This window comes from Sminthopsis crassicaudata, chromosome 1, assembly GCF_048593235.1.
Source record: "Sminthopsis crassicaudata isolate SCR6 chromosome 1, ASM4859323v1, whole genome shotgun sequence".
In the NCBI taxonomy this organism is placed as follows: Eukaryota; Metazoa; Chordata; class Mammalia; order Dasyuromorphia; family Dasyuridae; genus Sminthopsis; species Sminthopsis crassicaudata.
Window position 1 is genome coordinate 52,484,246 of NC_133617.1, and position 13,010 is coordinate 52,497,255.

Here is a 13,010-nt window from a genome sequence, read left to right on the forward strand (position 1 = left end):
GGACAATCTAATTATTATTAGACATATTTTGATATATATATATGAATATATATATATATTTATATATATGTGATAATATATAAATGTTGTTACAATAAGCCTCAGACTCACTGCACTCCCAGAGGCAGGGCAGACCCTCCTGACCCAAGGAATGATGGCCTTGACAACCTTCTACACAGCAACCATTATTCTCCTTTCTTGAACTAAAATGGGCCCATAACCAAGGGTTCATGAACTTAAAAAAAAAATTCTGATTACTATTTCAATATAATTAATTTCCTTTGTAATCTTATGTATTTTATTTTATGCATTTAAAAACTTTACTCTGAGAAAGGGGTGCATAGATTTCACCAGAATGCCAAAGAGGTCCGGGATACAATAAATGGTTACGAGCCCCTAAATTAAAATAAGGAGCAAACTCAGCCGAGGAAGGAGGAGAACACTTCAGCTACCCTCCACATGCCAAGGAGACTCTTCTGTCTGTCAGTCTTTCCCTCCTTCCCTCCATTTCTGAGCCAGAAATGGGGGTTTCTCATCTCCCCCAGCTCTAACCCCCATCCAACGGTCCCTCTTCTGGGAAGGCTAATTCATCGTGACCCCTTTTCTCACCACCCTGGTCAAAGGTCCAAGAGACCAGCCCAGCTTCCAGGAGTCAGCAGAGGTCAAAGGAGGGAGAAGAGGTGGGGTCTGAGCCAGGGCAGCAGCTCTGGGGGGCCATGATCTCAGGCACTGTGGGTGAAACTGGTGGCTGTGCAGGGGGAGTCCTGAGCAGAGGTGGCGGCCACCCTCTCCCCTCAGCCCCACTCAATGCCGAAAGGCCGAGGCTCCCTGTCTGCCCTGGTGCACACTGGGCCAAGTGGCAGACCCGGCAGACCTGGAGAGGAAGGCTGAACAGGCACAGGAGCCCGGCCCTCCCCGAGGGAGCCTAGGAAGACGCAAGGCGCTGGTGAAAGTAGAGGCCGAAGAGGCTGGTGAGCAGCTGGCAGGCAGCTGCCCACCAGGTGAGGAAGGCCAGGAGGCCCCGACAGAAGGCAGGGCAGAAGAGCCCACTCAGGGCACCCAGGATCTGGGAGACCGTGGCTTGCACCTCGTCATCTCCAGGGGGGGAGGCTGGGGCTGGCGCGGGGGCCGGCCTGGAGGGATGGCTGGAGGGCCCCAGGCCCCAGGAGTAGCCACCTGTGGAGACGGGTAGTGGGTGGTGAGGGCACGGAGCCGGGGACCAGTCTGCTCCGGCCCCCAGTCACCCCCAGCCTTACCTAGAGTCTTCAGTAACAGCGTGAGGTGCAGCGTGAGGATGATGGGGGCCAGGTACTGCAAGCTCACCACCGAGACGTAGCAGTAAATCCGGGTGATCTGGGGGAGGGGGAGCAAGGGTCAAGGTGTTTCCACCTGGTCCCAGAGGCCGCTGCTGCTGGCCAGGCCTCCAGGGGAGGCCCACAACAGGCAGAAAGGTGAGGGGAAAGCTCAGGGACGGTGACAATAGTAAGAAGTACAGCTCCCACTTTTCAGTCTGATAAAGCATGGCAGCCCCCTGAGGTAAGGAGGACATTTCTGGACCATATGGAAAAACTGAGGTTCGGACATCCATGACTTGTTCAAGGTCCCAAAGCTGCTCCAGTGATGGAGCCAGGATTTGAACCCAAGTTTCTGATTCCAAATACATTTTTATCTATGCTACACTGTGCTGCCTCAAGGTCCCGAAAATGGGGAATGGGGAAATGAACCAGACTCCCAAGTCCTGGATTGGGATCCCACCCTCACTAAATGGCCTCCCTACCTCACATCCTTTCCCAGCTCAGGCCCTCCTCCCCAGAGCTCCCAAAATACAAGTCAGAGTGGGCTTCTCCCCTACTCAAGCAACACCAGTGGCTCCCTATTACCTTGAAGGCCAAATTCTAATTCCTCAGGCTCTTCACAGTTTGGATCCAGCCCTCCAGCCTCTCTACCCTTCCCGGCGGGCCTTTTTTCTACATCTCCTCCCACCTGTCCATTCCCCATGACTGGAGTGCACGCTCCCCCCCCCCACATACATGTATATGTGTGAGTTTGTATGTATTCACACACATATGTATGTCTCCCCTAATAGAAGGGCATGTAGGCTCCCAGAAGACAGGGGCTTTAAGCTTTGAGTTTGTGTTGCCAGCCCCTGGCCCAGACCTGGCGCACAGTAGGTGTGGATGCCTGACCAACAGATTGATGGGTATGTGACCAAGAACGTGACCTTTCAAGCCAGTCACTTCAGTTTCCTCTGCTATAAAGTGGAGATAATTCTATTTCACAGGGAAATCAATCATTTAGGGGATTGCCCACAAGGGAATAGAATCAAAGGGCACACAGAAAGATCCCTGGTAAGTTTGTACAGTCTACTCTATAAGCCAGGCCTTGTGCTGGATACTGGGATAAATGGAGTAAAATGAACTAACTTCTCTCCCAAGGAGCCGACCTTCTAATGGGGGAGACGACCAGTACCTACATAAATGTCTCTAGAACAAAATCTAAAGTGGTTCAATGAAAGAGAGCTTGGGCAGGTGGGTAGGAGAAGGGGACAAGAAAGGCATCATGGAGACAGCATGGGGCCCACCACTGCAGAGATGGGAGAGAGGGCGTCGTGGGAGAGGAACAGAGAGGAGTCGCCTCTGGTTGGATCTTTACGGCAGGGAGGGAAGCAATACCCAGAAACTGGACGGGTGGGGGCCACGCGATGAAGGGCTTTCAAAGCTAAACAAGGCAGCTGACATTTCGTCCTAGGGACAAGAGGAAGTCACTTAGAGTTGTTTGGGCAGATCTGCCCTTCAGAAGAGTTCCTTTGGCAGAAGCAGGGAATAGGAAGAGGAGGGTGGGAAGAGACCCGAGGCAGAAGAGCGAGTAGGAAGCTGCCGCAATCATCAGGTGAGAGGTGGGAGGGTCTGGACTTCCATGGAGAGGAGAGAGGTAGGAGAGCAGCAGACACAGATCGGCTCCAGAGAGTGAGGAGTCAGGGGCAGTGGGGAGGTTGGCAGGCTGATTCCACTACCACTTGGGCTGGAAGGAAGGGAGCCGACAAAGGGGGGAGCTTGGGACTCCTTGGAGACATGCAGGAGGCCACTGGAAATGCAAAATTGTAGGTGAGCAGAGAGACTGAAGCTGAGAGCCATCTGTGGGCTAACCCCACAGGAGCCGGTGAGATAACAGAGAGGGAAAAGGAGGGGTCGAGGGCAGAATATGGGGGGCTGGGACAGCCTGAAGAGGCAGCAAGGAGGACCGAGGAGTGTCTCAGCAGCTAAGAGGGGATCAGGAAAGGATGATGGGAAAAACCAGGGACAAGAGAGAATCCGGGGGGAGGGCAAAGATAAAGACAGGATAAAATAAGTGGGAGTAAGTGAAAACAGCAAATAGGAGTTTTTCCCCCCTAGAAAGCAAGACTAGACAGTTGACAAAGGGAAGAGATACAGGACAACAGCTCCAGAATGCCCCAACTAGCAAAGGTCATTAGGGGCACGACTTAGGCACATTTTTACAAAGAGTTGGGGTGGGGGGATGTAATCTGCTCAGAAAGACAGGAGGGAATGGGATCAGAAGTGGGGGGGTGGCCTGGGTGAGGGGAAGGGCCATTTCTCTGACAGTGTGAGGGAAAGGAGACAAGAAGAGGAGATGGTGGTGGTGGAGCTTTGTGGTGAAAAGACTGGAAGAAAAGTAAGCTCTAGCCTCAGTCTTTTGGAACAGTGAGATGGGGATCAGTCAGGAGCAACCGAAGGACTGTCCTCTGCAGCGGGGCCCGGCTGGAGTTGGGGAACATTAACCGATAATCACCAGTCAGCAAAGTTCTGCCACGTTCTCCATTTCTGCTCAGAGCCCACGAGAAGAGGAGGAGGCAGATGGCGGGAGGAACCCAGAACCCAGGTTTGGCAAGAGGTGATGGGGCAAAGAGTTGAGGGACTCCAGAGCAGAAAACTATGACTGAGGGATGAAAGGGCCGACCAGAAGAAAGTAAGGGAGCTTGAAGTGATATGAAAGTGATAGCTATCACTGCATCCCAAGTCTTCTCCATCTCCATGGATCCCGAGACCCAACTCCACTCCTGGTCTCTCACTTGGACGACGCTGGATCCTAAACAGCCTCCCCACTTCCACACTCTTGCCCACGCTCCCAGGGGCATCTTCCCAAAGCCCAACTCCTCTGCTCCTACATTCCCTCTCTCCTGCTCACACATCTGCTAGGGCTCCCCTGGACTCCAAGGAGAAAATATGCATCTCTCAGCCGGCCCTTTCAAACCCTGCAATGGCTGTCCCTAGCAACCTCTGAAAGCTCCAAACCTCCCACCCTTTCATATACCCTCATGTCGCCTCCTCTTCATTCTCTCCAATTCTACTCCCAGCTTCCCCAAGAAGCTCTCCATTACCACCCAGATCCAAACTGGGCCAAGCCCAAATCCTCCTCCGAATCCCCCTGAGACTCGCCAAGTCTGAACCACGCATTTGAATCATTCGCTCATCATTTCCCATTCTCAACCAAGCGAAGGGAATTCATCTGTCAGATGCGGACAGAGCGCTGAACTTGGGGCCAGAGAGTTCCAATCCTGCCTCAGACAAAGCTCATCTAAGTGACTCCAATGCACTAAGGGTTTGACAATGATAAAAACCTCCTTCATGGGGCTCTTGTGAGCATCAGATGAGGTCATGGCAAGCTTTTCAATGCTACATGAAATCATCTGAGTTTCCAAAGTTCTGTACAATTTTTCTATCGGTTGTTTCCCTGGGATTGTCCCAATTTTACAGATGGAGAAACTGAGGCAGATAGGGGTTAAGAAACTTGTCCAGGATCACACAGCTACTGAGATAGTTTTTCAACTCAGCTCTTCCTGACGTCGAGTCCAGCTTTCTATCCCCTGAGACCCCAACTACCTGAATGAATGCCAGTTATTGTCATTTTAAATCACACTCAATAGAAAGGAGATAGCATGGCCAGAAGAGGGGCCTAAAGCAAAACTGGAATCTGCCCAGCCCGTGCACCTGACCCCCCAGCTCTCTCCTAGATGGGACGTGCACTTGGATGCCCCACGGGCTGCCCCAGGGCCCCCCTACCCTGCGCTGGATCTCCAGGGCACCGATGCGCCCGGCCTCCTTCCTCATCTGTTCTACCCAGCGCTGCGCCAGGCACAGGTAGGCCTGCAGGTGGGGCCTGGTCACGGCCAGCCGCAGAAGGCACAGGGCCAGCACCAGCCATAGGCGGACTGAGTCAAAGTTAGAGTCAGACAGTCTGCAAGGAGAAGGAGGGCGTCAGGGGGGCCCCAGAGCCAGCCTCTCCACAGGCACCTGGAAGGGCTGGGCTCCAGCCGAAGGTCCCCAGCCCAGCCCACCCTGACTAGGGCAAAGCCTCCAGCATCTGCCTCCTCTCAGGACTTATAGAGAACTGACAGGAGACCCAAACCTAGAGAATAAAAGTGACACGGACAAAGTCACCCAAGCACTGGGCGGCGGATCCGGGGGCTCTGGCAGCAGAGTGCACTTTGGTTGTGTCCCAAAGCCCCTGAGGAGACCCTGCCAACCCTCCCTTCCTCCTGTGGTCCCCAGAGCCTGGCCCACCATCCCAGCCCAGGATACACACAGCTGGATGGGGGCTGTCTTTCCCACAGGAGCTTGCAGGAGGAAGTCCCGGGCAATGGGTTTGATCCACAGACACAAAATCAGCACCGGAGCCAGGAAACTCGTATGGAGGGCGAGCCTGCAGTTCCAGGGAGAGGCAGGAAAGGTAAGCAGGGGGGAACCTCCCTGATCCCCAAAGCAATGGGGGGCCTGCCCTCCTGGGGCCACTCTTCCCATGCTCCCCCAGACCCTGTGAAGCTCCATCCTCCCCCAAGCCACATAACTGGAGCAGGGGTCGATCAGCTGCCAGATGCAGCGCGTCTAGGTGGGTCTGAGCCAGGCGCAGGCCGGGGAATGTGAGGCAGGCCCCCAGGACAGAGCACACAGCAACCAGGGCCAGGCGGAAGGTCAGCTTGGTAAGGGGGATCCTGCAGGAAGAATACAGCACGCAGTCATCAAAGGACACGGGGCAGGGGAAAGAGCCCTGAGCCTGAGGTCCTGCCACCCATGAACTGCGACAGTGCAGGTCACTCCACATCCCCAGCCTCAAGTACAAATAGGGAGGATGAGGTGATTCCCAAGATCCCTTTTAGCTTCCACATTTTATGATGTAAAAGCTGTCCCAGCTCTGACCTCCTGAGTTCTAAGGGCCCTCCCAGTTCTGAAATCCTGGGTTCTAAGGGCCCTCCCAACTCTGACCTCCTGGGTTCTAAGGGCCCTCCCAGCTCTGACCTCCTGGGTTCTAAGGGCCCTCCCAGCTCTGACCTCCTGGGTTCTAAGGGCCCTCCCAGTTCTGAAATCCTGGGTTCTAAGGGCCCTCCCAGCTCTGACATCCTGAGTTCTAAGGGCCCTCCCAGCTCTGACCTCCTGGGTTCTAAGGGCCCTCCCAGCTCTGACCTCCTGGGTTCTAAGGGCCCTCCCAGCTCTGACCTCCTGGGTTCTAAGGGCCCTCCCAGCTCTGACCTCCTGGGTTCTAAGGGCCCTCCCAGCTCTGACCTCCTGAGTTCTAAGGGCCCTCCCAGCTCTGATATCTGGGTTCTAAGGGCCCTCCCAGCTCTGAAATCCTGGGTTCTAAGGACTCTCCCAGCTCTGACACTCTGGGTTCTAAGGGCCCTCCCTCTATTCCATTCCTCCAAATTTCTCACTATTACTTCTCTCTCCTGCTTCCCTCTGGCCACAGAAGACATCCCTAGGCTTGCATTTAATCCCTCTACCTGTGCTCTTGACCCTCGTATCCTCCAAGACCTTGCCCCAGCCATCATCCCCTCTCTCTCGTGCCTCTTCAGTCTCTCCCTTGCCACCAATCTGAGCTGTTCTTTATCTTCTCCATGACTCAATGGAGGGAGAGCCACCCCAGGGTCTGTCCTGAGCCCCCTCCCCCTCCTAGCCATTCTTGGGCCTGAAACCAATCATGCTGTTCCTCTGCTTAAATTATCTTCAGAGGATCCTGACTCCCTAGAAATGATTTCATACTCCCCTACCTAGCATTCAAGGCCTGATACACTGGTACACTGGTACTTTTTAGTTTTGCCTCACTTTATTCCCTCAGCCACACTGCAAACTCTCCCCTCCGAAAACCTCCCACCTCCATTCCTTGACCCATACTGTTTCCTATGCTAGGGAAGCCCTCTCTCCCCCCATTCTTCACTTTCAGAATTCCAAATCATGCCCTAAATGCCATCTCCGGGAAGCCTTCCTTGATCTTCCCCAGCTGAAAGCAATGTTCCTCATCAGACCTCACAAAGCAGTGTTCACACCTCTTGAATACAGCGAGGTTGGTCAGTCAATGTTTTTTAAGTGCCTACTACGTGCTAAGCTTTTAGCATGTAACCCAGCTGTGTTTGAGAGATCCAGTGAGCATGGCACTGTGCCTACCTTTCTATTCTTTCAAGTCCACTGGACCTTGTCACTTTCCTGCCCCCCAGAACCTAAGAGAGCACCTGCCCATTCACTAAGTTTATTTTTCTATTTACATCTCCGGCACTTAACCTAACAAATAGTTTTTCCTTAACTCATTAATAAATGTTTTTTTAAGGGGGAAGGGGCCTGAGGTAATTGGGGTTAAGTGACTTGCCCAGGGTCACACAGCCAGGAAATGTTGTGTCTGAGGTCACATTTGAACTCAGGTCCTCCTGACTTCAAGGCCGGTGCTCTATCCACTGTTCCATCTAGCCCCCAGTGAATTCTTATTGAATTAAACCAACCCCTCCCAGCTCTGGCACTCTAGGACACTTGTTCCTTGGGCCTTTTGGAAGGGACCCGAAGTATCAGGAAATCCCAACATGTGAGGTTCCCCTAATCCAGCCTCCCTCCCGGCTCACCTACTTACCACCAGTCCCAGCCATGTTTCTTCAGCACGGGCTCTAACTTTTGGGTGATGCTGGCCAGTCCTGTCATGGAATGGGAAAGAGCTAACATCAACAACTGCCAGTTGGAGGGACCAGGCTGAGCCGGGACAGGGTTCCTACCATCCCACGTCCCACATCCCCAGAAGGCCCTTCATCTCTCTCCCTCTGACGCTCCCTCCTCAAGGACTATCTTCTCCTGGAAGCCTTTCCTGGCTTAACATACAAAATGCTTCCTCTTAATCTTTCATGGCGCACATGCCCATCATGGTGCAGCTCCCCACTTCTGGCGGGAGCGTGAGAGCCGCCTTAGTGAATGGGCAGGTACTTTCTTAGGTTCTGGGGGGCAGAAGCTGGATTAATGGAGCAGGGGGACGTGGGGGGAACATGACATGTTAGCTTTCTAGTGTAGCCATTATGAAGGGGAAAGGCTCCTTTGTGGTTTACCTCTGTGGTGGGCTCCAAGCAATGGCAGGATGACTCCTCCTCAGGATACTAGAGGAGGATTGCCCAGGGGTACAGACAGCACCTGAGGCCTTTGGAAGTCCCTTCCACCTCAGATTCCCCTGGCCCAGCCCCATGGCCCCTATGGCCCCCACAGACCTGGCTCCAGTCCAAACTCCAGGATGTCTTCCCGGACCACCAGCACCAGCATGGCCAGAAGCAGGAAGATGAAGGCAAAGGCAAGGCAGACAGAGCGCTCTCCCCCCTCCTCTGAGGAGAAGTACAGGCGCATCACGGTCAGGAACACCTTGCTGGGGACAACAGCTAAGGATTTGCTCAGGCTGTCTGATGGACAGTGGGGTGGAGGAACACAGGGAGCAGGTCTAGAGATGGGGGTGAGCAATGGGGATTGGGAGGCTGCCAGAGGTAGACTACTTCCTACTCTACCTGATTCCAAGTGAGATATCAGTGCACCCCTCAAGAAGCTGGGGGAAAGCCTGGACGTAACACTCAGGAGACCTGGGTATAGGTGTCTGATGCTTAGAACCCAGGAGGTCAGAGATGAGGGTATGACCTCCTGGGTTCTAAGGGCTCTCCTAGCCCTGACATCCTGAGTTCTAAGGACTCTCTCAGCTTTGACATCCCAGGTTCTAAGGGCCCTCCCAGCTCTGACCTCCTGGGTTCTAAGGGCCCTCCCAGCTCTGACCTCCTGGGTTCTAAGGGCCCTCCCAGCTCTGACCTCCTGGGCTCTAAGGGCCCTCCCAGCTCTGACATCCGGGTTCTAAGGGCCTCCCAGCTCTGACCTCCTGGGCTCTAAGGGCCCTCCCAGCTCTGACCTCCTGGATTCTAAGGGCCCTCCCATCCTTGACTTCCTGGGTTCTAAGGGCCCTCCCAGCCCTGACTTCCTGGGTTCTAAGGGCCCTCCCAGCTCTGATCTCCTGGGCTCTAAGGGCCCTCCCAGCTCTGACCTCCTGGGTTCTAAGGGCCCTCCTGCTGACACTCTCTCTGCTTTGGGGTTCTGTACTTCTCGACTTTACCTGCCATGCTCCCTCTCTGCCCCCTCCCCGAGCCATAGGATACACAGAGAAGATGATGGTGAGAAGACACCAGAGCACCCCGATGTTGGCCTCCTTGGCAGGGTCCACCACGCAGTAATAGGCCTCGGTGAAGAGGTAGACGCCACAGGCATAGAGTGCGAAGTCCACGAACCACTGATACTCAGAAAAGTATCTCAGCACTGGGGCAGGAGTCAGGAGGGAGGCTGGCTGACGGCTGGGCAAGGGATCCAGGCCAGCAGGCTCCCCATTCTCCCGCTCACCCCAAACCCCATGGAAAGAACAGGAAGGGGCAGACAGGCTCTGTTGCTGTCAAGGACTCAAGGGATCATTAGGGGCAACACAGTACAATGCAGAGAACCCTGGCTCCAGAGTCACAGGACCTGGGTTCAAAACCTGCTTATCAGTCAGGCGCTGCATGGTCTCCCTGACTCTCAATTTCACCAACTGCAAAAATGAGGGGGTTGGGCCTTGGTCTCCGAGGCCCCTTCTTGCTAAAGCAAGATCTGGAACATGAGCTCTAGCACTCAGGGAAGTTCGGGCACACAGTAAGCACTCAGTAGATGCTCATCCATTCATCCCGTCATTCAGTGAGCCCACCCCCCTCAAAGGTTAGAAGGGAATCCAAAAAGGGGGTGCCCCCTCCCACACTCAGAGTTTGGGGGCAGATGTGGCTGTGAGTACCAAGTGCATCGATGGCTGTGATGGGACTCGTCTCCAGCTGAAGGTTGATGTCTCGGGGCACAGACAGAGGCTTCTCCTCACTGAGGCCGTTGGCCCTCCTGAGCCAGAGAGAAGGACGGCTCAGGCCCCTCGGGATCCCCCACCACAGATTACTGACCCTCCTCCCCGCACAAGGCACGCTGCTTCCTCAGGACAGTCCTGGATGGCTGACCCGGAGGCTGACTGGGGCCAGGGTGGCAGGGACAGAAAAAAGCCGCTCACCTTTCCTTCTTGTTTTTTGGCTTCGGTTTCCCCGCCAGAGCCCGAAGCTCCTCGTCAGTCGGGTGTTTGTAGCGGAACAAGCTAGACATGGGCAGGGGATGGAGAGATGCTGAGAGGACTGAACTCGGACAGGGCAGTGGGCACCGCATCCAGAAGGGTTCAGAGAGACAGGCTCAGGACCCAAAGGAGGGCTAGCAGGAGGAGGGCTGGGCACCCAGTGGGGAAGGAGGCAGGGTTCAGAAGCCTTAGCGGCCAGGAGGGAACATCAGATGTGGGGGAGACCTCAAGAAGGAGGAAAGGAAACAGGGGTCTCACCTCCCATTGCAGAGCAGCCATCGGGCAAAGGAGAAATGTGGGGCCATTCTGTGCATGAGGCTAGCCGTGAGAAGGCTCACGACCAGCTGGACGCCCATGACCGCCTGGGGGAGGAAGCCCTATGTTAGTAGGGAAACAAAAGCTACGCTGCAGAACTGACTACCCAAGAAACCAGATCTGCCTGCCCTGGCTGCTCCTGCTTTCAGCCTTGGGGTGGACTATTAATAGAGCCTCTGGGCCCAGTGAAGCCTGGGCCAGATTAAGGACTCAGGGAAGCCAAGCCACAGACAGTCCCAGCTGTAGGAGGGCTAGAGATGGCCCCCAGCGGTAAAGAGGTGGAGGAGGAGAAAGAAGTCATTGGGCTACGAACCAGGACCTCCAGAAGTGAGATGTTTGAACAGTGCCAGACCCCACCCCGAGCCATTGCACCCCAATGAGTATGATGACTGTATAAGCCAGGGGGCCAGATGAAAACCCCCCCGCTTATTCCCTCCTAGCCTGGCCCTTTTGTCTTGAAAACCTGCAGCACAACAGATTAGGGGGTGACTTGTGACTTGTGACTCCAGCAGGAGTTCAGTTTTGGGGAGAGCCGCAGGAGGGGGTGTAGGAATCTCCAGCCTCCTGGTCAAAGGGCTCCTTACTCCTTTCCTCTCACCCCCAAATTCAGCTCAGTCTAGGCAACAGGGTGACTGGGTTTCCAATTCTACTTTGTAATATTTTTTTCAGCCAAAGTTAACACACAAAAAGTTTGGATTGGCATTTTGGGCAACCACGGGCTAGGAACACTGCTGGCCCCAAACCTGCTCCAACCCCTTTCTCCATTCTATAAAGCTAACCTCTATTCATTTTAATAAATCCCTCCTCTTGCCTAAAACCCTTCCTTTCCTCCCTCTTTCCTTCCTCCCTCTCTCTTCTCTCCTTCTTTCCTTCCTTCTTCCCTTATCTGCGATTTCATGGATATTTGAGACACCTCGGAGAGAGGTTAGGTGACTTTTCCAGGAGCACTCAACGGAGACCATCCAGACAGAACTTGAAAATGCTCTTCTGGACTGGGAGGCTCCCCAGGAGGGTGGCCTGGGGGACCCCGTCTCTAGCCTAGGATCCTTTCAGGGGGTCCCTCACGTCAAAACTTTTCATTATAATATTAAGTGGTTTTAACTCCTAACAAAGTAAATGTGAACAGATGAAACACACAAACAAAATCTCTTGGGGGGGTCCTCAATTTTTAAGAGTGAAAAGGAGTCTTGAGAACACAAAGTTAGAAAATTGCTGGTCTAGGTGGTAAAATTAGTAATGATAATAATAGCACCCCCGGGGTCCGCACAACCCCTCCTGAGCGGGTACTGCGGGGAGGTGCCACCTTTCTTGGGTCACTCTGCTCCTACGGGCTTCCGACTCCAAGTGCAGCCCCTCTCTTGGTGGGGACCCCCTGAATGGGGGCGGGGAGGGGGAGGCTGAGAGGGGGTTTGGGGTTGGTGCAGAGAACCTTCTCCTGGACTGGGGTTCAGAGACTTGCCAGCTGCTGGGTGACCCAAGGAAGGCACCTCTAACCTCTCGAACTTCAGTTTCCTCATCTGTAAAATGGGACTAATCATCATTACCCTCCTCCCGACAGCGCCACCTACCCATGGAGTGGTTGAGAGCTAGCGGACGAGAAGTCTCAGCCAGTTTAAAGCGTTATGTAAATGTCAGCGACTAGCAAGATGATTATTAATATTAATTATCATAATTATCATCGACCGGAGGTCTCCCTCCTCCCCTCCTCGCCTTCGGGGTAGGAGTGTCCTGCTTTTATCCCTCCCCGAGCCCCAACCTCACCATCCTGGCGGCGAAGGCAGCCCCTCCACAAGCCGGACCGGACCCTAGGACAGGACGGACCCCGAACCCCACCGGGACCTTTAAATGACTCTCCGGCTCCAGCGAGGTCTCCGCGCCATAGCCCGGCCTCCCGGACCAATCCTGACCAGTTTCGTCACCGATAGACAGTCCTTAGGACCAATCAGCGAGCGTAAAAGGTCCCAAAGAGGAAGCGGCCCGGGGAGAAGGCGGGTGAAGTCGTTCTCCACACCTGCATCCCTTGGCATGCCGGGAGTTGTAGTTTTGTGCTGAGCCTCTGGCTGGACACGAGGGCGGCGGGCAGTTCACCTTGCAGCTGCTGGAGCACGCCTTGAGAAAGAAAACTTATCTCAAGTATTACAGACAGAGTCAATGGATTTACTATCAAATAGAAAGGCTTTTTAACTTTGAATGGCTTAGGAATTCCGATCCACACAATAATCAACTACACCTTACTGGAGGATCCTGAGGAAACAAGCTACCCCCTCCGGAAAGAGAAGTGATGGATT

The 13,010-nt window shown here is 54.2% G+C and overlaps 1 protein-coding gene across 3 annotated transcripts; it reads right to left on the reverse strand.

Annotated features, from left to right (window-relative positions):
• Positions 1 to 275: 275 nt before the first annotated feature.
• Positions 276 to 12,611, reverse strand: TMEM161A (transmembrane protein 161A). Of its 3 annotated transcripts, XM_074303299.1 has the most exons (13): positions 12,484 to 12,611; positions 10,666 to 10,769; positions 10,351 to 10,431; positions 10,090 to 10,187; positions 9,431 to 9,587; positions 8,510 to 8,661; positions 7,891 to 7,951; positions 5,846 to 5,989; positions 5,584 to 5,700; positions 5,061 to 5,235; positions 1,257 to 1,353; positions 1,002 to 1,176; positions 781 to 971 (listed from the first exon to the last, which is right to left on the reverse strand). In XM_074303299.1, the coding sequence occupies exons 1-13, from the start codon at positions 12,484 to 12,486 to the stop codon at positions 926 to 928; spliced, it is 1,410 nt and encodes a 469-aa protein (XP_074159400.1). In that variant the 5' UTR covers positions 12,487 to 12,611; the 3' UTR covers positions 781 to 925. The 3 variants fall into 3 exon arrangements, with proteins under 3 accessions (XP_074159389.1, XP_074159411.1, XP_074159400.1); XM_074303288.1 differs by having other exon boundaries at positions 276 to 1,176; XM_074303310.1 differs by lacking the exon at positions 5,846 to 5,989 and having other exon boundaries at positions 276 to 1,176.
• Between the last annotated feature and the right edge of the window lie 399 nt (positions 12,612 to 13,010).

Coding starts and splice junctions, on each gene's coding strand:
- TMEM161A (XM_074303288.1), bottom strand. Junction 9,588..10,089: donor CACAGCCATCGATGCACTTG/GTACTCACAGCC, acceptor CTCCTGCCCCAG/TGCTGAGATACTTTTCTGAG. Junction 5,990..7,890: donor AAACATGGCTGGGACTGGTG/GTAAGTAGGTGA, acceptor TTCTTCCTGCAG/GATCCCCCTTACCAAGCTGA.